Consider the following 27,991-nt stretch of genomic DNA (forward strand, 5'->3'; position numbering starts at 1 on the left):
GAGTTTGGCTTAGTAATTTTTAAGATATAAAAAGTTTGTTTTGGAAACTATTTATGAGTTTGTGTTTTAGGAGTGAAGTGGAGAATGGAGACAATCATCCAGACACCTTAGGGTCTCACACTACTAGGAAGGCATATTTAATTTTTGGAAAAGGGCAGAAAGAGATGAGGGGTAGGAAAGAGGATTTTGAGCTGAATCCTTCATTTTAACTATCTTGGATTTAAGAATAAAAGTACTTCAGTTCTCCTCCTAATTAGGACTAGGGTTCTGACTTCTAGAGAATAGTTTAAACCATCTGGGTCTTTTGTTCATAGAATAGCTGACCAGTTTCTGAAGCGTTCCTTGGAGATGAGGGAGAGAGTTCTAGGACCAGATCACCCTGACTGTGCCCAGTCGTTGAATAATCTGGCGGCTCTATGCAATGAAAAGAAACAGTATGACAAAGCAGAAGAACTTTATGAAAGAGCCTTAGACATTCGGAGACGAGCATTAGCTCCTGATCACCCTTCTTTGGCTTATACGGTAAAGCATCTTGCGATCTTATACAAGAAAATGGTAAGTAATCCATAGCATGCCTACATGTGTTTTATAATATACCAGTTAAGCCATAGTTGCTGTAAGCAAAATAATTTATCTTCCAATGGATATATTATTTTCTATGAGCTTTTAAATCACAATGATTTATTTCAGACTTAACTAAATTAAGGTCCTAGTTTAGTTTTTAAAAATACATTCTAAATACAAATGCATTTGTCAGTACTCTAACTAGAACTTATTCTTCTTTTACATTTCAGAAGTTTTAAAATTCAACTAGTATTACGTTTGCTGTGTTAGGCTACCATAGATGTATCAAATCACCCAATTGTAAGGACTGAAGAAGTCTCCATAGCTAATGAAATGACCATTTCACTTTTTCTTTGCTTGCAATTAAATGTAACCATTCTTTACCATACAGTTCTAGTCTAAGTGATATTTGGATTTTTTTATGGCTGTCTTTAAGACAAACGAAAATCAGGAGAAAAAACTGCTTTCATTTAGTGTGGTTACAGAGTTGTATAGTCTTTGTGGGACTGTTGCTAACCCTCCTAGTACTGAAGTTGATGTTTCAGTATAAAGGATCCATTGCTGCTATTTCTACCTAAATTTCAAGTAAAAAAGAAATAATCAGAAAAATCTGGAAAGGATTTGGTGGAAAATGAGTTTTAAGATAAAAACTTTGATGCTATCTCTAAATTACATATAGCAGCAAACATACTTTAACTGGCATGTGTTTACATCACCAGAAAGTTATAATGGGTGATCCTAAAGAACTTTCTGAGTTATCAGATAAAATGTTCTTATATTCGATATAGCTTTACTTACATATTAGATTTCAGATACCCATAAACTTATCCATTAAACTGGGAAGAAATATTTCTGAACTTTTTTCCTCAGAATTATTTTACCATGAAACTGTATTTATGGAACAAGCTCTGATCATAAAGTATTTATTGCTTTAATATTTTTGTTAGATTTCACTTTTGTGTTTTAGGGGAAACTTGACAAAGCTGTACCTTTGTATGAGCTGGCTGTTGAAATCCGGCAGAAATCCTTTGGCCCAAAGCACCCAAGTGTAGCCACTGCCTTGGTAAACTTAGCTGTTCTTTATAGCCAAATGGTAAGTTCCCATAATGTAACGCTTTATAAATCAATAGTTTTAACATATGAAATATAGGTAAACATGTATTAGATATAGGTAAACATGTATTAGATATGACACAGTAAAAATAATTAAAGGACAATTAAGGTTATCTACTAATGTTCCCTTTAATACTTGAGAAGTTATTAAAGTTACAACTGTAAGACAGTCCATTCTTCTTAGTGTGAAATACTGTGTTTAGTTCATTGCATAGACTTATTTATTTCTGGAGACTCCCTACATCTCTTTATCTAATATTGTTCCTAAGATATATCATTTGCTTGTCATGAGTAAGAGATATGGTACCCTGGGGTACCACAAAGAAGTTTGTGCTTATATAATTGGATTAATGTCAATTGTTACCAAGCCAGGTCTAAAACTTAAGTTTCTGAATTTTATTATACTACTTCTCCAATTATGATTACTCCTAAATTAATCAGTTTATCTACATCTTGTAGGAGGATATTAACTCTTTTAAAGTGCTTAGCCAAGTAGGTCAGCTTAGTCTAGAGTACCTTAAAAGTAATTTCAGAAACCCAGTGTGTTCAAATGAGCATTGTTTCTTTTTTAATAAGAAAAAACACAGTGAGGCCTTGCCGTTGTATGAACGAGCATTAAAGATTTACGAGGACAGCCTGGGTCGGATGCATCCTCGAGTTGGAGAAACACTAAAAAATTTAGCTGTGCTTAGGTAAGAATTTTTCACTTTCCTCATATAGCCAAAATCCCTCTTAGGACATCTTTGATTCATCATAGAACCCCACAAAATATTTATTGCTGATATGCTTTTTAGTAGAACAGAGGGTTTATTTTTGGCTGATCTAGTTCAAGAGACATTGAAATAATATCCAGAAGTGAAATTGAAGGTGGCACAACATATTTTGTAGAGGAAGTATCATGACAAATAAGAGGATGGATTACATTTGCAGCTAACTGGCTCTGGGGGTAATCGGCAACTTGCTATCCTCAAAGTGGATTTACCATGTTGACTTTTGCATTATATTTACCTCAAGATGCTAACTTCCTTTAGCAGTTTCACTGTACCCATTACAATGTAGTCTTAATGGTGCCCCGTAAGACACTTGGCAGCAGACAAAAAGGAGAATTTGGGTATTCTGTTTTATTGGTCTGCCTGAAAATGGACTTTTCTTGCAGAGTAAAACTTACAAACTGAAGTTAAAATATAAAGGAAGATCATTTCTTAGGCAAAACACAAAACCTAGAAATGATCCACAGAGTCTTTCCAAGTAATGGGTCAAGCTGCCTCTTGCACATCACTGTGGGACCACTCAGCATTTCAGTGCACAGAAAACCTGGCTGCAGGGTTTTACACTAGGTGAGGTGGAGAGCACTTCTGGGTAGATTTCAGGTAGATTTTTTTTTTTTTTCAATTATTTATATTTTGTCATATGGTTAAATGACTAGCAATTGGCTGAAATAATCTTGGAAATCCTGTGATAGTTGGCATTTTAGAAAATTTTGAAAGCATTCAACAAATATAACTTTTTCTATATAAAAAACTAATAATAAAAACCTCCAGTTTTTCAATCTTCAGCTTGGAAAAAAAGAGCACAACTTGTTTTTCTGTATCCTATAAGATCATTTAGAATTGTTAAAAAAATTGTTAAATATTTATCTCAAAATAAATATTTTCATTTTGAGACTTTTTTTTCTCCCAAAGCTATGAAGAAGGGGATTTTGAAAAAGCTGCTGAACTATACAAAAGGGCAATGGAAATAAAAGAAGCAGAAACGTCACTTTTGGGTGGAAAAGCTCCTTCCCAACACTCATCAAGTGGAGATACATTTAGCTTAAAAACAACCCATTCTCCTAATCTTTTCCTTCATCAAGGACAAAGGTGATAGCAGCAATTACCACTCACTGGAAATGCACCTTAGGATAAAATAATTAAGAAACATTTGGAACTTTAAAATTTATAAAAACTGTTAAGAAAATTTAATTTCACTGTGTGATTTAACTGGTTATTTGTATGATATTGGACTACATTGAAGTTTGAGTCATGACTATTTCAATTTTAGCTGTTTGAAAGAATTAGCTTTCCTATTGTGTGGGAACCAATATCAGATCAGATCAGATCAGTTGCTCAGTCGTGTCTGACTCTTTGCGACCCGGTGAATCACAGCACGTCAGGCCTCCCTGTCCATCACCAACCCCCGGAGTTCACTCAGACTCATGTCCATCGAGTCAGTGATGCCATCCAGCCATCTCATCCTCTGTCGTCCCCTTCTCCTCCTGCCCCCAATCCCTCCCAGCATCAGAGTCTTTTCCAATGAGTCAACTCTTCGCATGAGGTGGCCAAAGTACTGGAGTTTCAGCTTTAGCATCATTCCTTCCAAAGAAATCCCAGGGCTGATCTCCTTCAGAATGGACTGCTTGGATCTCCATGCAATCCAAGGGACTCTCAAGAGTCTTCTCCAACACCACAGTTCAAAAGCATCAATTCTTCGGCACTCAGCCTTCTTCACAGTCCAACTCTCACATCCATACATGACCACAGGAAAAACCATAGTCTAAACTAGACAAACCTTTGTTGGCAAAGTAATGTCTCTGCTTTTGAATATGCTATCTAGGTTGGTCATAACTTTTCTTCCAAGGAGTAAGCGTCTTTTAATTTCATGGCTGCAGTCACCATCTGTAGTGATTTTGGAGCCCAGAAAAATAAAATCTGACACTGATTCCACTGTTTCCCCATCTATTTCCCATGAAGTGATGGGACTGGATGCCATGATCTTCGTTTTCTGAATGTTGAGCTTTAAGCCAACTTTTTCACTCTCCACTTTCACTTTCATCAAGAGGCTTTTGAGTTCCTCTTCACTTTCTGCCATAAGGGTGGTGTCATCTGCATATCTGAGGTTATTGATATTTCTCCCAATATAGACACCTTGGAATCCTAAGATGACATGAAGAGTTGATCATGAAGAGTAGACTGGTCTCTGTTCTGTAAGAGCAGTTATAACTCTTTATTAGCAGTTAAGACAAGGAGTTCAAGAATTCCATGATTCTTCTCTCTCAAAATCTACTTTTGCCTCACCATTCCTCATCTTGCTATTCAGTAGCAGTCTGGCCCAGTTGTCTACCTCAAAGAAAAGTTTCGGAATAAAGGGATAATGTTTATGGGACATATGAACTGTCTTCTGTAAAATGAACTAGTATTAGGAATCTCTGTCTGCTACATGTCTTTTATTCTACCTTTTCCTTGAGCAGATACGGCTAAGCCCACTGTTTTCTGTGCTTTCTACATTGTATATTGTTTTTACTGTGTAGAATGTCCTTGCACAATCTGAAGTCAGTATTGCAGTAACAAATCAAGCCCTTTGGCATTCTTTTAACTTTTCCCAAAATATGGACACAACCTTCTTCCTTAAATGGCCTAAATCTACCTCTTCATTTATCTCGAACTCAAATTACTTTCCCGTTTTATATTGAAAATTAAATATTTTTATAGATTTTATAAATATTGCCAATCTGGGGTACTGTTTCATGCCATTTATGTATTTATATATAATAAAATTTTCATTTTTAATACTTGTAACATTCCAGCATGTATTAATTGTAAAGGTGAAAGATGTGATAACCATATTTCACTATTTTAAAATAAAGGTGAAATTTCAAGTTCTTTTTTCCACTCCAGTTTATACAAAAGGATTATATTTACATAATTAAGAAAAATGTTGAACACTACAAAAAAAAAAAAAAAGAATTAGCATTGTAGTTTGCTAATTCACTGAGTAGTTTGCTCAACTTGAGCTTCAGTGACTCCTTAGGATTTTGGTTAATGTTCTCTAAGGCTTGGCTACTCAAGGTGGTCTGTAGACCAGAATCATCAGTATTACCCTGGGAGCTTAGTAAAAATTCACACAGGCTCTCCCCAGACTTATTGAATCAGCATCTGCAATGTAGCTAGATTCTCAGGTGATTCATATGCATATAAATTTGGGGAACAGTGGTCTAATTTTAAGGCACTACAGTGGTGACTTAAAGTAAATGAGGTAGAATCTTACAAAATGAACATCATTCTTCTCCCTTCTGGCAGAAGTACAACAGGGAAAAAAGAAGATAAACTACAACCATAACACATATTTCTGGGTTTGCCAGCTATGAAAGGCACAAAGCAATTGAATTCACAAATATATCAGACACTGACTGATTTTAGAATTAACTTTTTAGAGTTTAAAATTTGATTATTTAGTGGTATAAGTAATTTAACACATCATAAATAATAAATTTAAATTTAAAATTAAATAAATTTAAATGTAAACTTTAGAAAATAACCTGAGATTAATATCCTAGAAGAAGCCTGAAAAAAAGGAAAAACTAGCAAAAGGATAATATGCATTTTTCTTTGTTCCTACAAAGTTTGGACTTGAAAAATATACAAAAAGTGAAAACTTACATTATTCAAAGTGACTTTATGGTAAGTTATTAATTATACTTGAGGGGTGATTATTTCAAAAGGTTTAAGTATAGTTTTTAAGACTATATTTTGATCTTACTAATTATACTACCAACTCAAATGTTTTCATGTAGAATGCCTAAAAAAGAATAGGTACTTCCCTGAAGGTCTAGTGGTTGGGACTCCACGCTTCCATTACAGGCAGCACTATGATCCCACATGCCATGTTGCACGGCCAAAAAAGGTTCTCAAAAGGAATATTATGTACACTTTAATATACACCTTTAACATGAAAAGCATAGGTTTAAAATAATTATAAATCTGAATTGGAAGGCTCTAAACTATGGTAGTTATAATTAATTTTCATTAATACTTTACAAAAAGAGAAATACTAAAAAAACATGCGATGGGGGAACTTAAAGCTTCATTAATATTCTTAAATATTTATTACATTTTTGGGTTGGTCAGTGTGTTTATAGGTATTCAGGAAGTAATATTTTTACATAAAGGAACTCATAATACTTTTTTTACTACATAAAACATTAAAATAGTACCATAAATTAACCTCCCATTAAATTAAAAAGGGATTAAAGTTAAACATATTGTTTGTTTTACTCTAATTTAGAGCATTTGTGCTAAGGCAATTTTGGGAGTGTGTTTCCATCTTTTATACTTGAAGCAATAGTGTTATAAATCTGGTCAAACACTATGGGTTTATTTAGTAACATAAAATCCAATGATGATTAATTTCTCATGGTCAGCTGTCTACATATACAAATTTTCATGACATACAGACTTGTCAAGAGAGCACTCTAGATTACAAAAGATATTTGTTACCAGATTTTTTCTGTTAAAATAATAACTTTAATGGAAGATATAAGAAAAAAATTAGATAAGATTTTATAAAATATAAGATAACAGCAGGGTACAAATTAAGAACAGAAAAAAAAATCTTTAGATGATAGTAGGTTCTAATATATATAACTGATTCACTTTGCTGCACACCTGAACATAAACACAACATTGTAAATCAACTTTTTAAAAAGATGGTAGGTTCTAACTATTTATCAAACTATATAAACTTAAACTTGTAAGTATAGCCTATACCAAATTAGTGTACCAAAGGAATGTTATTTAGAAAGACTGCATTTCTTTTCTGAAATTCAAAGCATCTCTATGAACTAGAAAAGTTATTTTACAGATGAATATACTGAACTTTTAAATAACTGCAATGACCTAGCAAGGCAACATAAATACGTTTCAAGACCAGAAAGCTATCCCCATATATCCTGACATTACTGTAAACGTAAGAATCACAGTACCCTAAAATCTCAAAACTAATATATTAAACATATTTGATATTTGGAGCTTTCTGAAATTAATTTGTAGAATCTTATTTCATAAGTAGGAAAGGTACTTGTAACTTTTTAATTACATTTTCCCCTAGAATTTAGACATTCTCTCTTCAAAGCAAAAAAATCATCAAAATAGGAGACAAGCACAGTAACAGCCTACGGATAATGGTTACCAGTGCATGTTTATTAGTCTCTAAACCATTAGGAATTTACTTTAACCAAGGCTCTCTAAGCCTTCATTATTTGTATGCAAACTCCAGAGAAAAGCAGTTTATCAAATGACAATGATCAGGGAAAATGATACTCTTCCCTGTGAAGAAATACATGTCAGTCATTGCAGAGGTAATTTAGGCTTCATTTATTATCTGCTACCCAGGACAAGCCTTTGCCAGTAACTAATTACCCGGGGAATCAAATTTGAATAAAATAAAGTATTAGAAGGTAGCCCATATGATGGGTATAATTTAGGTGATCTTAAGCCTAAATTTATCTTTTGCTCCTCAATAAAGCACACTGACTCAGACAGATGATATGCTGACTTCCCTGGTGGCTCAGACGGTCAAGTGTCTGTCTACAATGCGGGAGACCTGGGTTCGATCCCTGGGTCAGGAAGATTCTCTGGAGAAGGAAATGGCAACCCACTCCAGTACGCTTGCCTAGAAAATCCCATGGACAGAGCAGCCTGGTGTCCATGGGGTCGCAAAGAGTCGGACACGACTGAGCGACTTCACTTTCACTTTCAGGGCACAAATACAATTTGTACATCCTGAAAATATCTTTACCTGTCTATCCATGAAGGAAGCTTCTTTTTATTTGCCTCTGTCTTGCTTAGATTATATATATCACAAGTTTACACACTTTTCCAGTGCCTACATTTCAGCTTATATTTCATCAGGAAACATTCGAGAGGATGTTTTTATTTTATAGGTTTACAACTTGAAATTCACTGTTGCTCAAGTTAGTAGTAGTGGGCAGTTTTCTTGTAGAGAGCAATTCCAAACACAATGAGTATGTGCCCACTGGCTTAAATAATCAACATGCTGTACCTCTTGTTCTTTCCCTCTATGTGATCACACACTATTCTATTGTCCATGGCCGCAGGCAACAGACTACAAAGGATTACTGAAAAGAAAAGGAATATACCAGCAAATTGGTCCTTTCTTCTCACTGCCCCCGACAAAAGGTCAAAACAGTTCAATGGCTAACCTACAATAATCCTTTAAGTTTTCTTACTATAATGAAATATGAGTTTTAAGAGAGTTTCTGATTTAGTTGAAGGAGGGGAGCAACAAGCAACAGTCACAGTATTTCCAAAAAGTTAATAACAATTCAGTGAAGATTACACATCAATTGATGTTCCCTTAAGTTTTCTCAGTTTTTAAATGATTTTTTTAATTGCAAGGGAATAGGTTTAAACACAGGAAATAAAATATAGGCCAGTCCATTATTTATATGTTCTTCATCTTGGCCATAAGGTCTTCCAAGCTTTCACCAGAATCTTCTACTGTTACTTCAGGTACAGAATCTTCTTGCTATCAATAAATGAGGAAAACATGGTGAAAAAATAATCAAAGTTCTTAATGCTTAGGATCAGTAAGCTATAACTATGTTCAAAAATTTTATGAAGTAAACCTTCTTTAATAAATATGCCTTCTAATTTTTAGGAGAGATAAAATCCTTTATTTTCTCCACCAGTCTTTCGACTTACAAGGCAGTAATTTCAATGTTCTTGAGATCTCTACTGAACTGGTATTTTTAAATGGTATTGTGGCTAAAAATATCAATATACAGAAAAGGTAGTCTTAATCAAAATCTATTTCACCGATCCATCAATGAATGAACAAAACTATGTCTATATTTTCAAACAGTTTAAAATGTGCTGTGCATATTTCCATATTAACACTGAATACCTCTCTCACAAATCTTAATGTAAAATATCTAAAATAAGAAATACTGCATTGGCATTATAAAATAGGTTGAAGATGGAAGAGTATAAATAGACATTTTCTCTTTTATCTTCTTATGGTAAACCAGATTTTAGATGTACCTTTTGGGGAACTGTATATGCCACTATAATTCCTTCAGGTAAGTCAGGGATTGGACCTGAAGATTTTTTCAGTTCCTCTTCTGAAATCTCAGATACCAGCTCAATACCTGTAAAGTTAAACTTAAATCTTAAAACCGCTTTCAAGGAGCTTAATGAGCAATAATCATTCAAAACTTGTATAATCTTAATTATAATTAGATTCCCTCCCATAAAAGAATGGTTTTTTGCTGCCATTTCAATTTATAAAACAATTCCTACCCCACTCATTGTCTTCATGTATTATTTCTCCTTCTTCTTGAATTACCTCCTGTTTGGGCAGTGCTGCTACCTTTTTCTGTAGAAATCAAACAGTTTCGGTATTTTTACTCATTCTCAGTTCTCTGAAGCATCATTCAGACTTGATCAGAATCAAGAATTCAGACACACTTTTTCTAAGGTCTACATACAGAGACCTTACGGAATACATAGAGAGATCCAGCAGACATGTATCACTAATCATCAGGGAAATGTGAATGAAAACCACAACGAGATAACACTTGTCAGAATGGCTACCATCAAGAAGACAACAAATAACAAGTGTTAGCAAGGACGTGGAAAAAAGGCAAACCTTGTGCACTGTTAGCAGGATTGTAAACTGGTGCAATCATTGGAAAACAGTATGGAGGTGTCTCAAAAAATTAAAAACACAACTATCATGTGATCTAGCAATTTCACTTCTGGGTTTTTTTTTTTTTTAAATGAAAACAAAAACACTCAAAAGATATATAATCCAATGTTCACTGCAGCATTATTTATAACAGCTAAAACATGGAAGTTACCTAAATGTCTATCAATAGATAACTGGATAAAGGTGTGGTACATATGTACAATGGAATATGACTCAGACATAAAAAAATTTACTATCTGCAACTACAAGGCATGGATAGAACTACAAGGCATTATGTTCAATGAAATAAGTCAGACAACCAAAGATAAATACCATATAATCTCACTTAAATAAAGGACCTAAAAACAAAACAAAAGGAAAACAGACTCACAGATACAGAGAACAAATAATGTTGCCATAGGAGACGTGGGGGTGCAAAATAAGTGACGTGAACAAAAAGGTCTAAACCTATAATTATATAATAAGTCACAGAAATACAATTTACAGCATAGGGAATATAGTCAATAATATTTTAATAACTTTTCATAGGAAAGAGATGATAACTAGATTTCTCACAGTGATCATTTGATAATGTATGCAAATGTAAGATCATTACGTGGTATACCTGAAACTAGCATAATATGTGTGTCAACAATATTTTAGCTTAAAAAATTAAAATTTAAAAACAGAATTCAGACAAGCTTTTTATCTTACAAAAAACAAGAAAGGACTTTGAACAAAATTTTCATTTTTAAAGCATGGTGAATAAATTAGAACTTTAAAAATCCAGAATCCATTTATCTTGTATTCCAAGTCTAAATAATTACTTCTTCTTTTTCAAGTTTTTGTCCTATGCAATATGATCTCTCATGCATTGTGACACATTGACATATACCTTATATTCCTTCTGCTGCTTCCTACAGTTTCTGTCATCACACTGAGGATTTGGCTTCATGGACATAGTAGGGAAAAAATCCTGCATTGCATTGTATCCAAGGTAAAAACTAACAGTACCAAAATTTAACAGAAACCTATAAAAACAAAGCAGACTTAAATAAAGAAACAAAACCATAAAAATATTAGAAAAAACTGATCCTTTAAAAAAAATTATTTTCAAGGTAATGACTTTTGAAACAAGAACCCAGAAAACAATTTTTTTATCTTGTTTATAGGGCCTGGCTTATAGTAGATTATCTTGAATTAAACAACAGAATGCACTATTATTTTTTGAACCTGTAATCAAGATAAAATGCTGCCAATTAAACTATGACATGTCAACAACATTAAGAAGCATATTAATTTCAGAGAAGTTCAAATGTGAGATATCAAAGATATCTTAAAGACATCTTTGAGATATGGTTCTAAATCTCAGTTTTAAAAGTTTTTATATATGACACTGCAAAGTTTGCTATCTTAAATTTGTATTAAATCTCAATACAATTTTACACAAGTATTCACTCATGTAATAATCACTACCAGATCAAAATATAGTTGGCCCTCCATACCTATGGGGAATTGATTCCCTAACACCCCCACCCCAGGGTACCAAAATTAAGTCCTGCATATTTGCAGATAACCTGTGCACATCCTCCCATATACTTTAAATCATCCTGGTGGCTCAGACAGTAAAGAATCTGCTTGCAATGCAGGACACCAGAGTTTGACTCCTTGGTCAGGAAGATTTTCTGGAGAAGGGAATGGCTACCCACTTCAGTACTCTTGCCTGGAGAAATCCATGGACAGAAGCAGGCTACAGTCCACACAGTCACAAAGAGGCTGACATGACTGAGCAACTAAGCCCTGAGCACTTTCACTTAGATTACTTACAATACCTAATATAAATGCTATGTAAAAAGAAAGTGAAAGTGAAGTCGCACAGTCATGTCCGACTGTGACCCCATGGACTACAGCCTCCCAGGTTCCTCCATCCACGGGATTTTCCTGGCAAGAATACTGGAAGTGTGTTGACATTTAAATAGTCCTAAATATAATGCAAATACTATATAAACAGTTAACAGCCTGTGGCAATTCACATTTTGCTGTTTGGAACTTTATGGATTTTTTTAGATCTACAACTGGTTGATTCTGCAGATGCAGAACCCAAGGAAATTAAGGACCAGCTATATAGTGCATTTCCAATATGCCACAAAGCACCCTTGCTCCCTTACATTTGAATCTGATTCCTTTTATTTATTTATTTTTTAAGTTTTTATGTATTTATTTATTTTTGGCTACCCTGGGTCTTCATTGCTGCACACCGGCTTTTCTCCAGTTCAGCGTGCAGGCTTCTTATTGCAGTGGCTTCTCTTGTTGCAGTACATGGGCCCTAGAGCACTCAGACTTGAGTAGTTGGGGCACGTAAGCCCAGTAGTTGAGGCATGTGGAGTATAGAGTGCAGGCTAAGTAGTTACAGCACATGGGCTCAGTTGCCTCTCGGCTTCCCAGAGCAGGAATTGAACCTGTGTCCCCTGCACTGGCAAGGGTATTCTTAACCACTGGACCACTGAGGGAGTCCCTAATTCCTTTTAGAAGCTTGTCAGTAGAGGAAAAATCATTTACAAACATAAACAACAAAAGGAAAAAAATCGAAAAATGCATAGTCTCAACATACAACAAAAAAAGACAAAACTGAACAGAGAGAACAAGGCGGCAGAGCAGAAGGTGGACATGGAGTACTTCTCCCTCCACGGATACATCAGGAATGTATCTTCAGACACACAAGTGCGTGCACAACACCAGCTGAGAGCGGACAGGAGTACCAGACCAGCGGAAAAGAACATATAGAACCATGCAAAACTTGGTAGGGTGAAGGAACTAGGGGGAAAAACAGGAGTGGTACTAGGCCTGGACCAGCCCTCGGTAGGTGGGGGAACTGAAGCAGGGGTACGATCTCCACATCAGGGCAATTGTCTGAGTCAGAGGAGAAATATTTAAGGCTGAGAGTGAAACAGCTGATATGTGGCAACCTAAATACAATGAGAATCAGAAGTCCTCGCCGCAGCCATATGTACCCCGGATAGGGAAGCAGGTGCCCTAGAAGGTGCAGCAGCTGGGAGCTGGAGCTTAGGGATTGTGGAGCAATCCCCGGGTGAGAGCTGTTGTTCCCTGCAGACAGATGGACCGAGGGGATGTGAGGGATGAGACTGTGGTAGGAAATGACTGTGGAGGAAAGCCAGGCAGCCATGGAAGCAAGTTGACACTGCTAAGTCAAACTAGGGGGTGTAGCCATCACAATAGCCTCTCTCTCCACACATGCCAACAGCAGCTGACAACAGACTGGCCCATCAAGCACCTGACGCACCGAACTACAGACTAGGACCACACCCAGGGCACTCCTTTAAGTGACTGATGCATGGAACAGAGTAGGACTCCACCCAGGGTGCCTGTTTAAGTGCTGGACACACCAATCTACAGAGTAGGACCCCAGCCAGGGGGGGCCTTCTATGTCCTTGACATGCTGATCAACAAATAAATACCCCAAAAGGGAGCCCTCTAAGGGCCTGAACAGGTGGAGCTATGGAGAAAGACTAGCCAAAAAGGCTTCTGATCGCCAACTACCAGAGGCTCGAAAAAAGACTCTGATAGGGCCATAACTCCTGTGGCTGAGGTAGTCCGTGTCCCTGCAGACTTGGTGCCACCAGGGTCCCAGAGACCCAAGTAGCTGTGCCACCTTCACGCTCAACCTTCACTGAGGGAGAGCCGCCACAAGCAAAAAAAAAGTCGTCCCATCTATGCACGTGGGGTCATTTCCATCGTGTTCAACTCATTGTGACCTTGTGCACTGTGGCCTGCCAGGCTTCTGTCAGGGGGCATTCCCCAGGCAAGAACACTAGAGTGTACTGGCCATTACTGGTTTCCATACCCTTCTTTAGAAGCACTATATTTCCTGCTGCCCTAGTCGCCAACTCCTCTGAGTACCTGGTGCTGCCAGAAACCCTGCGACCCAAGCAGCTGCACCACCTCCACACCTGGCCCTCACAGGGGCAAACCCAAGTCCTCCAGGGCAGCCTAAGGAGCAAACCCCTGTGGACAAACCACATGCAGAGGTGGAAATAAATCACAAATGAAACCCAGGGGCAATATGGCTAAGGAAGAAGACCCAAAACCTTCCCACCAGCTGTACAAGCTGCAGATTAAATCCACATGATCAACTAGGCAGACTTTGTGTCTACGGAATATGTAAAAGGACATTGAGAGCTCCCACAAAAGAAAACACACTAGTTCTGATAGCTGTGGAAAATGGAGGCAAGAACACACAGAAGTAAGACCAGATTAGAATCTGAGCTGCCCCAACAGCAGGTCCAGAGACCAGCACAGTGTTGGAAGGTACCCTAGGTGGGTAAGGGGGACTGTGACTGGACCCTGACAGAAGTGATTCAAGAAAAACATTTATTATTCTTATGTTTTGACTTCTGTAGTTTCTTTTGGATTTTTCTTTTATTTTTTCCCACCTCTGTTGTAGTTATGATTTTAATGGCACTATGAAATCTAATTAAGCTTTTAAGTTGGTTTTTTTTTTTCAATCACACTTTTTATTGTTATAAACCTCTGCCTCTATGTTGGGCTTTTGCAGTTCTACAGAGTTTTCCTTTTTTTCTTCCTTTCCTCTACCTTTTTTTCTAATTTTAATTTTTAACTTTTAAAAACCTATTATTTTTTTCTACATTTACTCCTTTGTTTGCTTTTCCTACTGTTCCTTTACTCTTGCAGTTAATCTTCAATGTATGTAAATCTTTCTAAAGCTATATTTAACTTTTCATATCTATTCTTTTTTTCTTTTCTTTCTTTCCTTTCCTCACAACATATTTGTTAGTTTTGTTTTCATTGCTTTATTCCTCATTTGGCACCTTACTTTAGTTTTGTTTTCCAGTTTGTGCTATAGTTTGTTTTGTTCTTAACTGGTAGATATAACTTTTGGATTGCTCTGTTCACTGTGTCAATCTATTGTATTTTATTTTTGTTGGACTGTTTTGATTTTGCTAATGGATGTATATGCATATGTGTATATTCCATTATTTTAATTATTATTTGCCTGATTTTGTAACTGCCATTTGTCTGGGGTTCACCTTTGGTTTCTCATATTGGGGTATTTGTTTTAATCTAACACATAATGCCATAACAAACCACTTGTGGAATCTTCATTTCTGAACAGAGATCAAGCCCTGAGCCTTTGGAGTGGGAGCACTAACTCCAACCCTAGACTACCAGAGAACTAACCATAGGGAGTATCAAATAGTGAGAACACACACAAAGGAAACCACTTGAATACAAGACCAGGTATAACCCAACCACCAGTAGCACCCTGTGCAGGACACCTCATTCAAACAACCAAAACAAAAATACAAACCCAATCGTCAGCAGACAGGATTACCACCTACTCAACCTTGCTCATCAGAAGAAACACAAAAAAAAACTTAGCACAAATCTCACCATATACAAAGCTTACACAAACCACTGGACCAACCTGAAGAGGGCAGAAACCAAAAAGAAGGAAGAATTCAACCTTAAAGCCTGGGGAAAGGAGACCTCAAACACAATAAATTAAAAATAAATAATAATGTAAAGGTAGAGAAATACTGCACAAATGAGGGAATAAGCTAGAAACACAGAAGTCCAAATAAATGAAGAGGAAATAGGCAAACTACCTGAAAAATAATTCAGAATAATGATAGTAAAGATGATCAAAACCCTTGAAAACAGAATGGAGAAAATGCAAGAATCAATTAACAAAGACCTAGAAGAATTAAAGAGTAAACATACAAACAACACAATTAATGAGATTAAAAATATTCTAGAAGGAATCAACAGCAGAATATCTAAAGAAGAAGAATGAATCAGTGAGCTGGAAGATAAAATGGTGGAAATAACTTCTGAAGAGCAGAATAAAGTAAAAAGAATGCAAAGAACTGAGGAAATTCTCAGAGACCTCGGGGACAATATCAAACACACCAACACTGAATTATAGGGGTCCCAGAAGAAGAAGAGAAAAAGAGATGGTATGAGAAAATTTTTGAAGAGGTTATAGTTGAAAATTCCCCAACATGGAAAACGAAATAGTCAATTAAGCCCAAGAGTGGGAAAGAGTTCCATACAAGATAAACCCAAGGAGAAACATGCCAAGACACACACTAATCAAAGTAACAAAGATTAAATACAAAGAATATTAAAAGCAACAAAGGAAAAGCAATAAGTTACATACAAGGGATACCCCATATTTTTCACAGCTGATCTTTCATCAGAAACTCTGCAGGCCAGAAGGGAATGGCTGGATTATATTTAAAGTACCGAAAGGGAAAAATCTACAACCAAGTTTACACTACCCGACAAGGATCTCATTCAAAACTGATGGAGAAATCAAAAGCTATTCAGACAAGCAAAAGTTAAGAGAATTCGGTACCACCAAATCAGCTTTACAACAAGTGTTAAAGGGACTTATATAGTCAAGAAATACAAGAGGAAAAAAAGATCTACAAAATCAAACCCCAAAGAATTAAGAAAATGGCAACAGAAACATATATATCAATAATTACTTTAAGCATAAATGGATTAAATGCTCCAACTGAAAGACACAAATTGGCCAAATGGATACAAAGACCCATATATATGCTGTCTACAAGAAATCCACTTCTGACTTAAAGACACATATAGACTGAAACTGAGAGGAAGGAAAAATATATTCCATGCAAATAGAAAGCAAAAGAAAGCTGGAGTAGCAATCCTCGTATCAGACAAAATAGACCTTAAAGTAAAGAATACTACAAGAGATAAGGAAGGACACTACATAATGACCAAGGGATCAATCCAAGAGGGAGACATAACAACTGTACATATCTATGCACCCAACATAGGAGCACCTCAGTACATAAGACAGACACTAACAGACATAAAAGGAGAAATTGGCAGTAACACAATAATAGTAGGAGAGGTCAACACCCCACTCACATCAATGGACAGATCATCAAAACAGAAAATTAATAAGGAAACACAAGCCTTAAATGATACATTAGATAGATGAATCTCACTGATATCTTCAGAGCATTCCACCCAAATGCAGAAGAATACACCTTCTTCTCAACTACACATGGAACATTCTCCACAACAGACCACATCTTGGCTCACGAATCAAACCTCAGTAAATTGAAGAAAAATTGAAACCATATCAAGCATGTTTTCTGACCACAATGCTATCAGACTAGATATCAATTACAAGAAAAAACTGTAAAAAAACACAATCATATGGAGATTAAACAATACATTTCTAAATAATCAACAGGTTACTGAAGAAACCAAAAGGGAAATAAAAAAATTTCTAGAAACCAATGACAATGAAAACACAACTCAAAACCTATGGGAAGCAGCAAAAGCAGGGCTAAGAGGGAAGTTTATAGCAATACAATCCTACCTTAAGAAACAAGAAAAACATCAAGTAGACAACCTAACTTTATACCTGAAAGAACTGGAAAAAGAGCAAACCCCACCCCCCAAAATTAGCAGAAGGAAAGAAATCAAAAAGATCAGAGCAGAAATACATGTAAAAGAAATGAAAGAAACAACAGTAAAGATTAATAAAACTAAAAGATGGTTCTTTCAGAAGATAAACATAGTTGACAAACATTTAGCCAGACTCATCAAGAACAAAAGAGAGAGAAGAATCAAATCAACAAAATTAGAAATGAAAAAGGAGAGGTTACAACAGACAATGCAGAAGTACCAAGGATCATAAGAGACTATTATGAACAAAAACATGGCAATAAAATGGATAACCTGGAAGAAATGGACAGATTCTTAGAAAAGTTCAATCGTCTGAGACTGATCCAAAAAGAAAATAGAAATTATGAAAAATCAAATTACAAGCACTGAAATTGAAGCTGTGAACAAGTATCCCCCAAAAAACAAAAGCCCAGGAGCAGATGGTTTCACAGGAGAATGCTATCAAACATTCAGAGAAGAAATAATGAATATCTTTCTAAAACTCTTTCAGAAAATTGCAGAGGAAGGAACCCTTCCAAATCCATTCCACAGGCTACCATCACCCTGATACCAAAAGTAGACAAAACAACACAGAAAAAGAAAACTACAGGCCAATATCACTGATGAACATAGATGCAAAAATACTCAACAAAATTTTAGCAAACAGAATTCAGCAACACATTTAAAAGCTCATACACCATGATCAAGTTGGGTTTATTCCAGAGTTGCAAGGATTCTTCAATGTATGCAAATCAATCAATGTGATACACCATATAAACCAATTGAAAGATAAAAACCATATGATAATCTTAGATGCAGAAAATGCCTTTGACAAAATTCAGCACCCATTTATGATTAAAACTCTTCAAACAATGAGCATAGAAGGTACCTACCTCAACATAGTAAAAGCCATATATGATAAGCCTACAGCAAACATTATTCTTAATAGTGAAAAACTGAAAGCATTCCCTCTAAGATCAGGAACAAGACAAGGGTGTCCACTTTCGCCACTATTACTCAACATCGTTTTGGAATTCCTAGCTATAGCAATCAGAGAAGAAAAAGAAATAAAAGGAATCCAGATCAGAAAAGAAGCAGCAAAGCTCTCACTGTTTGCAGATGACATGCTACTATACATGGAAAACCCTAAAGATAGTTTCAGAAAATTACTAGAGCTAATCAGTGAATTTGGGGCTTCCCTGGTAGCTCAGACAGTAAAGCGTCTACCTAGTAAAGTCGCAGGATACAAAATCAATACACAGAAATCACTTGCATCTCTATATACTAACAATGAAAAATCAGGAAAACAAATTCAGGAATCAATCCCATTCATCACTGCAACAAAAAGAATAAAATATTTAGGAATAAACTTACCTAAGGAAACAAAAGAAATATACACCTAAAATTATAAGACACTGATGAAAGAAATCAAAGATGACATAAATAGACGGAGAGTTTTCCATGTTCCTGGGTAGGAAGAATCAATATTGTGAAAATGACTATACTACCAAATGCAGTCTACAATTTAATGTCGTCCATATGAATTTACCAATAAAATTTTTCACAGAACTAGAACAAAAAATTTCACAATTCATATGGAAACACAAAAGACCCTGAAAAGCCAAAAGATTCTAGAGAAAGAAGAATGGACCTGGAGGAATCAACCTTCCTGACCTCAGATTATACTACAAAGCTACAGTCATCAAAACAGTATGGTACTAGCACAAAAACAGAAATGTAGACCACTGGAACAAGATAGAAAGCCCAGAAATAAACCCATGTACCTATGGGTACCTTATTTTTGAGAAAGGAGGCAAGAACATACAATGGGGCAAAGACAGCCTCTTCAACAAATAGTGCTGGGAAAACTGGACAGCTACATGTAAAAAAAATGAAATTAGAACACTTCCTAACACCATATACAAAGATAAACTCAAAATTGATTAAAGACCTAAATATAAGACCAGAAAATAAAACTCTAGAGGAAAGCATAGCCACAACATTCAATGACATAAATCAAAGCAAGATCCTCTATAATCCACCTTCTAGAGTAATGGAAATAAAATCAAAAGTAAACAAGTGAGACCTGATTAAACTTAAAAGCTTTTGCACAGCAAAGGAAACTATAAGCAAGGTGAAAAGACAACCCTCAGAATGGGAGAAAATAGCAAATGAAACAACAAAGTATTAATTTCCAAAATATACAAGCAGCTCATACAACTCAGAACCAAAAACACAAACAGCCCAATCAAAAAGTGGGAAAAGGCCTAAACAGACATTTCTCCAAAGAAGACATACAGACAGCTAACAAACATGTGAAAAGATGCTCAACATCGCTTATTGTTAAAGAAATGCTAGGATGGGGAACACATGTATACCTGTGGTGGATTCATTTTGATATTTGGCAAAACTAATACAATTATGTAAAGTTTAAAAATTAAATAAAATTAAAAAAAAAAAACAAAAAACTACAATGAGCTATCACCTCACACCAGTCAGAATGGTCATCATCAGAAAGTCTACAAACAATAAATGCTGGAGAGGGTATGGAGAAAAGGAATGTTCTTGCATTGTTGGTAAGAAGGTAAATTGATATAGCCACTACGGAACACGATATGGAGATTCCTTAAAAAACTAGGAATAAGACCACCATATGCCCAGCAATCCCACTGCTAGGCATATATCCTGAAGAAATCCAAACTGAAAAGACACATGTATCCCACTGTTCACTGCAGTGCTATTTACAATAGCTAGAACATGGAAGCAACCTAGATGTCCATCAACACATGAATGGATAAAGAAGCTGTGGTACATATATGCAATGGAATATTACTCAGCCATAAAAAGGAATGCATTTGAGTCAGTTCTAATGAGGTGGATGAACCTAGAGTCTATATACAGCATGAAGTAAATCACAAAGAGAAAAATTAATATTGTGTACTAATGCATATACATGGAATCTAGAAAAACAGTACTGAAGAATTTATTTGCAGGGCAGCAGTGGAGAAACAGACATAGATAATTGACTTATGGACATGAGGAGAGGGGAGGAGAGGGTGAGATGTATGGACAGAGTAACACGGAAACTTACATTACTATATGTAAAATAGATAGCCAACGGGAATTTGCTGTATGGCTCAGGAAATTCAAACAGGGGCTCTGTATCAACCTAGATGGGTGGGATGGGGAGGGAGATGGGAGGGAGGGTCAAAAGGGAGGCGATATATGTATACCTATGGCTGATTCATGTTGCGATTTGACAGAAAACAACAAAATTCTATAAAGCAATTATCCTTCAATTAAAAATACAAATAAATTTTTTCTAAAACTGAGCAGAGGACATAAGACAATTCACAGAAAAATATAAATGCTCAAGCCTTTGCACAATTGGAAATTAAAATGAGATACCCTTTTTTCACATGTCAAATTGACAAAGAGTTTGATGACTAACATCATATACAAAAATAAAATCAAAATGGAGTAATGATCTAAATCTAAAACCTAAATGTTTCCTAGAGGGAAACATAAGCAGAACACTCATTGACATAAATTGTAGCAATATTTTCTTGGATCTGTCTCCTACAGTAATGGAAATGAAAAGAAAAATAAACAAATGGGACCTAATTAAACTTCTGCACAGCGATGGAAACCATAAACAAAACAGAGACAAACTATGAACTGGGAGAAAATATCCACAAACTATGACCAATAAGAGGTTAATTTCCAAAATATACAAACAACTCATATAGCTTAATATCAAAAAACAATCCAATCAAAAAATGGGCAGAAGACCTAAACAGACTTTTTTCCAAAAAAGACATACAGATGGCCAAAAAGCACATAAAAAGATGCTCAATATAGTTAATCATTAGAAAAATGCAAATCCAAACTACAATGAGGTATCACCTCACACTGGTCAGAATGGGCTTCATCAAAAGGTCTACAAATAATAAATGCTGGAGAGGATTTGGAGAAAAAGGAACCCTCTTACACTGTTGGTTGGGATGTATATTGGTGTAGCCACTAGGAGAACAGTATGGAAGTTCTTTAAAAAATTAAGAATAGAGTTTTCATATGATACAAGAATCCCACTCCTTGGCATATGTCCACAGAAAACTCATTTGAAAAGATACATGCATCCCAATGTTCACAGCAGCACTATTCACAACAGCCAAGACATGGAAGCAACGTGAAAGTCCACTGACAGAAAAATGGATGAATGTGTGGTGTATATATATAAAATGAAATATTACTCAGTCATTAAAACAAGAATGAAATAATGCCATTTGCAGTAACATAGATGGACCTAGAGATTATCATACTAAGTGAAGTAAACCAAAGACGGATATCATCTGGTACCACTTATATGTGGAATCTAAAAAACTTGATACAAATAAACATTTACAAAACAGAAACAGATACACATAGAAAACAAATTTATGGTTACCAAAGGGGATGGGAGGTCGGCAGAAAGGGAGGAGGATAAATTAGGAGTATGGGATTAACATATACACACTAAATACATAAAATAGGAAAACAAGGACCCAATATACAGAACAGGGAACTACACTCAATATCTTGTAATAACTTATGAAGGAAAAAAAGCTGAAAAAGAATATATATGACTTTGCTGTAAACTTCAAAAATAAAAGTTTGATAACACCTAATGTTATGAAAGATCTGGACAAACCAAAACTGTCATGGAAACGTAAATCCTTTTGAAGGAGAAATTTAGTAGTATCTGTCAAAATAAGTATTGCATAAACTTAGAAATTATACTTCTAAAAATTCACACTATAAAAATCTAGTTTACAAAGATAGAAGGCAAATTGTTTTTTGCAGCATTGTTAGTAACAGCAAAAAAAAAAAAAAAAACTACAATCTGTAAGTAGCCTAAATGTCCATCAACAGATATGATACATCTAGACATACAGATGTACAGAGAGATACTTTATAGAAATGACTATTTTCCCCCTTCTTCATAACATACAATAAAATATTGTGTTTAGATAGGACCTATTGAAGTCTGACAGACTATTTGTCTTATATGAAATAGTCACAGAGAGTTGCCTTGAGAGTTCTTATGTGTGCTGGTATTTCTTTGCTGGTAGGTGATACTAAGATTAGAGTGCCTCTCTGTATCATGTAACAATTTTTTCTTATATTGGATGCTGAAAAACATAATTAAGCTTATTAACAGTGTAAAGTGAGGTAAAAAAATGGCCTGAGTTAAGGAACAACTAAAGTAGTTCTGCTTTTCATAAAGTATGAGTTGGTTCAAAAACTGACATTAATTTTAGCCACAAAGAAACATTTGTCCTTAAAAAAAAAGAATAAAGAAAACCTTGTCCTTATTAGCTATAGTTTAGATGTGTGGTTGCTGGGGTATCTATTTATGTATAGCAGAGATATTACCCTAGTTAAAGTTTAATCACATATTATTTTTATTAATAAATAATAAGCATCAATGGCAGAAAGTGAAGAAGAATTAAAAAGCCTCTTGATGAAAGTGAAAGAGGAGAGTGAAGAAGTTGGCTTAAACCTCAACATTCAGAAAACTACAATTATGGCATCTGGTCCCATCACTTCATGGCAAACAGATGGGGAAACAAACAATGGAAACAGTGACAGACTTTATTTTAGGGGGCTCCAAAATCACTGCAGATGGTGACTACAGCCATGAAATTAAAAGACGCTTGCTCCTTGGAAGAAAAGCTAGGACCAACCTAGACAGCATATTAAAAAGCAGAGACGTTACTTTACCAACAAAGATCCATCTAGTCAAACCTATGGTTTTTCCAGTAGTCATTTATGGATGTGAGAGTTGGACTATAAAGAAAGCTGAGAGTCAAAGAATTGATGCTTTTGAACTGAGATGTTGGAGAAGACTCTTGAGAGTCCCTTGGACTGCAAGGAGATCAAACCAGTCAATCCCAAAGGAAATCAATCCTGAATATTCACTGGAAGGACTGATGTTGAAGCTGAAACTCCAATACTTTGGCCACCTGATGCACAGAACCAACTCAACAGGAAAAACCCTGATGCTGGGAAAGACTGAAGGTGGGAAGAGAAGGGGATGACAGAGAATAAGATGGTTGGATGGCATCACCGATGCGATGGACATGAGTTTGAGTAAACTCTGGGAGTTAGTGATGGACAGGGTAGCCTGGTGTGCTGTAGACCATGGGACTGCAAAGAGTTGGACACAACTGAGCGACTGAACTGAACTGAATAAGCATCAAATCAAGTGAGTGTGTCTGTGCCTAGGTCTTCACCCTTCGGCCAAACCTGCAGATGTAAATCATTTGGTTAAGGCTTCATAAATAAATATATCAGTACTACTGTAGCATTTAACAAGAGCTATTCCAAATGGAGAAAGTAACACAATTATGTGTGTGCTGATGTGTATAAATTAATATATATTTAAATTAAATATATTAGATTTATTTATTTATAAATGAAGGGCTACCCTGGTGGTTCACGCGGTAAAGAATCTACCTGCAATGCAGAAGACTAACTGCCTGCAATGCAGGGGACCCAGATTCAATCCTTAGGTTGGGAAGATCCCCTGGAGAAGGAAATGGCAACCTGCTTCAGTATTCTTGCCTGAGAAATCCCATGGACAGAGGAGCCCAGTGGGCTACAGTCCATGGGTAGCAAGAGTTGGACACGACTTAGTGACTAGACCACTACCACCATATATAAATTAAATTAAAAATATATAGATTAAACCACTACCATATATAAATTTAAAGTATACATATATTACACATGTATAACATTTTAAAATATCTGTAAAATTAAATTTAAAAAATTAGATACTTAGCTGGTAACTCCAATTTTGAAATGTTTGTCAAAAGTAAACAGAAAAATTATTCTTCACTCACTTTAACACATTTTGTACCAAGATCCCAGCAACCACTCCCATAGTAGTAGGAAGACTGGCTGCACAAACACCTTCTCGTTTCAGAGTCTTCTCATCAATATTTGCAGCAACTACAAGTGGCGGAGCACACTACATGGAAAAGAATTAAAAAATGTGTATTTCAAAAGAAAAGGAAAGAAGTATTCAATGTTCCAAATAGTATTCCACCATATTCAAAGTTTGGTTTTCCTTTGAACTATATATATTTTCCCCTAGGAACTCTAGTACTTAACAATGAAAAATAATAACTCAAAATGAATCATGCGTACCGCAAAACAAGCAGATTCTCCAGGGATTATGAGCTGTATATGCCCTGAAACTGCATTTTCACTGACCCCAGACTCCATCCATGTTTGTCCAAGCTCATTACAAGCCTTAAAAGAAATAAGCGAAAAATAAGAACATTAAAAAAAAAAGTAATTTACCGTAAGTTTTTTCGTGAAAAACTGGAGTTTAACAAAATGAATTACAAAGAGTTTGTAAAAATAAATTTTAAGAAACAAGAAAACTGTAAATAATGAAATTCCTTAGCAATTGAGACTGCTTAGAAAAGTAACCGATAGCATTCAGGTAAGCAGTCAATAAATACCTAATTAAACTGAACCAAAGCATACTGGATTTCTTATTAATTAATATAAAACTTCACTTTTCTAAAATAATTTCAGCAACAAGAAACTGCAAAATGTTATTTGCAAAGTTGAAAACACAATAATTCAAAAGAAGAAGAATTCAGTTTTATTTTTGAAAAATCATGTGTGTAAGCTATCTTTACATATTTATACATTTACTTATAAGTAACAAAACTTAAAACCAATGCTGACCAAGAATAAGGCCGTATTCTAAGATATTCATTTATTTTAAAAATTATACATCAGAATTATCTGCTGTTTAATAGTTTCCTCTACTGGCCTAAGACAGAGTAGGATACTGAAACATATGCCTTACCAGCAAGGCTAGACAGGTCCCCTTAGAATAAATTTCAAAAATAGGATGAGATCACATTAAGAATAAATAAAACACATTATCAAAGGGCTTAAATGCAGAACTACTTTCAGAATGTGGAATATATACTGACAGAATAAACAGGAAATTAGTGAGAGGTAACAGGCAGGAAGGCCAGGGGCCTCCAAACAGAGGAGGTAGGCTGCAAGTGTCAGACATTTTTTCTCTCTCTTATGAGGCAGGAGGAAACAAACTAGTGATATATTTTTTTTTTCCCTTCTCTATACAAATTTAAAAAGAGGTTTCTCTTAAAATACTGTGTTGCCATAATGACACCTGGTTTCACCTGAACTTAACTGTTCTCAAACCTTGAGCTAACCAATGCATTTTTCTTATGGAAATGTTTGTCTTAAGCTATGTTAATGTACTATGCAATTACCCCAGACTCTGTCTTCAAGTCCGTTTGGCTAAAGGCTCAGAACTGACTTGACAAACAGTATGTTATACTCATACATTGTTCTCTTAATGAAACTATACTTTTGTATGGGAATATGCCTTCTTCATGTCAATAGTTTTATGGCCTGGGATGACTCACCTGGTGCCAAGATTACCTCAAAATTCATCTTGTGGGTGAGAGGCCTGGTGCCATTCTCTGAGTTTTGAGACATTTCCTTTTTTTAATTAGCAAACAGCTAGTAGCTATATAGCATCCAGCTAAAGGCTAGCAGGGGGGTATTCTTTCTGCCCCCTTCTGATGTGTATGTCAGAAGCTTTCTCTATCTCCTTTATACTTTAATAAAACTTTATTACACAAAAGCTCTGAGCGATCAAGCCTCATCTCTGGCCCCGGATTGAATTCTTCTCCTCCAGAGGCCAAGAATCCCAGCCAAGACAAAGAATCCCAGCCAAGACCAAGAATCCCGGCCAAGACCAAGAATCCTGGTGTCTTTTCCTGGTTCAGCAACAACATTTCAATAGGTAAACCCATGCTATGCTATGCTATGCTAAGTCGCTTCAGTCATGTCTGACTCTGTGCGACCCCACAGACGGCAGCCCAACAGGCTCCTCCGTCCCTGGGATTCTCCAGGCAAGAATACTGGAGTGGGTTGCCATTTCCTTCTCCAATGCATGAAAGTGAAAAGTGAAAGAAGTCACTCAGTCATGTCCGACTCTTAGCGACCCCATGGACTGCAGCCCACCAGGCTCCTCCGTCCATGGGATTTTCTAGGCAAGAGTACTGGAGTGGGGTGCCATTGCCTTCTCCGAGGTAAACCCATGAGTATAACACAAAAGATACTCACTGTATTTATTGTCATTCGAGCTTCAAAATTATCCACACAGCTAAGAACTAGGTCAACAGGTTTTCCTTCTTCTAATCCACCATTACTATGCAAAGAAAACAAGTTTTATTGGAAAAAATCAGGACACAAAATACAATCTTATTTGTTCAATCAACACATTTAGTCCTTCAGTAAATTTTTGAGTATAATTGTAACACAGAATTTAATATTAAAGACCCAGTATATATTAAGTCGGAGAAGGCAATGGCACCCCACTCCAGTACTCTTGCTTGGAAAATCCCATGGACAGAGGAGCCTGTTAGGCTGCAATCCATGGGGTCGCTAAGAGTCGGACACGACTAAGTGACTTCACTTTCACTTTTCACTTTCATGCATTGGAGAAGGAAATGGCAGCCCACTCCAGTGTTCTTGCCTGGAGAATCCCAGGGACGGGGGAGCCTGGTGGGCTGCCGTCTATGGGGTCGCACAGAGTCGGACACGACTGAAGTGACTTAGTATAGCATATATTAAGTATTCACTGTTATAAATATAATATCAATAATATTACAGTATTACTTATACTGTAAAGATGTACAGGGATAGTAGAAATATAAACTGTGTTCACAAAAATTACCATTTCTCTGTCAGCTTTTACAGACTTTTATTCATGTTTCACTACAAATGTAAATGTAATAAAAGTTAATTGAATACAATTTCAATAGTTTAGGTCTGCAGAAAACCATATTCAGATAGAAATATAACCTATAACACAGAACTTATAATGGAGGACCCCTTGCTATATCATTATAATAACAGACATTCTAAGGCTTATTTTTATTTTGTTGTTACTATTGTTTAATGGACCATATATACCATTTACTAAGCTCCCACTATATAAAAATTACACAAAATATTAACTTTTAAAAATAAATATATCAACCTTCTCATTGAGTTAATTGATAGATTTTCTAATACTGAAAGTGAAATGGACATTGTGCAAAATACTCATAAATAAAATTTTACCTTATTCTATTCATGAAATGTTCAAAGTTTTCTACTGTGGTTATATTGTAGTTGTGTACTTCAAAAAGAACATCAGGATTAATGTTCCTAAAGGGAAAAAGAGAATGATTATAAAAACTACAAGTAGAACAGTAAAAGAAAGCAAGAAAAAGCACTAAAAAGAGCTAAAGATCATTTAACAGATATTAGAGAAATGGAATTCAAGCAATTC

At 35.7% G+C, this 27,991-nt stretch overlaps 2 protein-coding genes across 4 annotated transcripts in view; one reads left to right on the forward strand and one right to left on the reverse strand.

Moving 5' to 3' along the window:
- NPHP3 (nephrocystin 3) overlaps window positions 1-5,315 on the forward strand; it is a 56,358-nt gene extending 51,043 nt beyond the window's left edge. Inside the window, exons 23-26 of one of the 3 annotated variants that reach the window (XM_005201950.5) lie at window positions 315-555; window positions 1,532-1,657; window positions 2,254-2,369; window positions 3,360-5,315. In XM_005201950.5, the coding sequence (XP_005202007.1) occupies window positions 315-555; window positions 1,532-1,657; window positions 2,254-2,369; window positions 3,360-3,540 (664 nt within the window). In that variant the 3' untranslated portion in view covers window positions 3,541-5,315. Of the gene's footprint in view, window positions 1-314; window positions 556-1,511; window positions 1,658-2,253; window positions 2,370-3,359 lie in introns of those variants that run through there. The other 2 variants (NM_001192152.1, XM_005201951.5) reach the window with 2 other exon arrangements.
- A 1,625-nt stretch (window positions 5,316-6,940) lies between these two features.
- UBA5 (ubiquitin like modifier activating enzyme 5) overlaps window positions 6,941-27,991 on the reverse strand; it is a 32,746-nt gene continuing 11,695 nt past the window's right edge. The window contains exons 5-12 of the mRNA NM_001101067.2: window positions 27,781-27,867; window positions 26,779-26,863; window positions 24,805-24,909; window positions 24,498-24,625; window positions 11,036-11,171; window positions 9,753-9,828; window positions 9,495-9,601; window positions 6,941-8,979 (exon numbers count right to left, since the gene is read on the reverse strand). Coding sequence (NP_001094537.1) covers window positions 8,896-8,979; window positions 9,495-9,601; window positions 9,753-9,828; window positions 11,036-11,171; window positions 24,498-24,625; window positions 24,805-24,909; window positions 26,779-26,863; window positions 27,781-27,867 — 808 coding nt within the window. The 3' untranslated portion in view covers window positions 6,941-8,895. The remainder of the gene's footprint in view (window positions 8,980-9,494; window positions 9,602-9,752; window positions 9,829-11,035; window positions 11,172-24,497; window positions 24,626-24,804; window positions 24,910-26,778; window positions 26,864-27,780; window positions 27,868-27,991) is intronic.

This window comes from Bos taurus, chromosome 1 (genome assembly GCF_002263795.3).
Source record: "Bos taurus isolate L1 Dominette 01449 registration number 42190680 breed Hereford chromosome 1, ARS-UCD2.0, whole genome shotgun sequence".
Lineage (NCBI taxonomy): Eukaryota > Metazoa > Chordata > Mammalia > Artiodactyla > Bovidae > Bos > Bos taurus.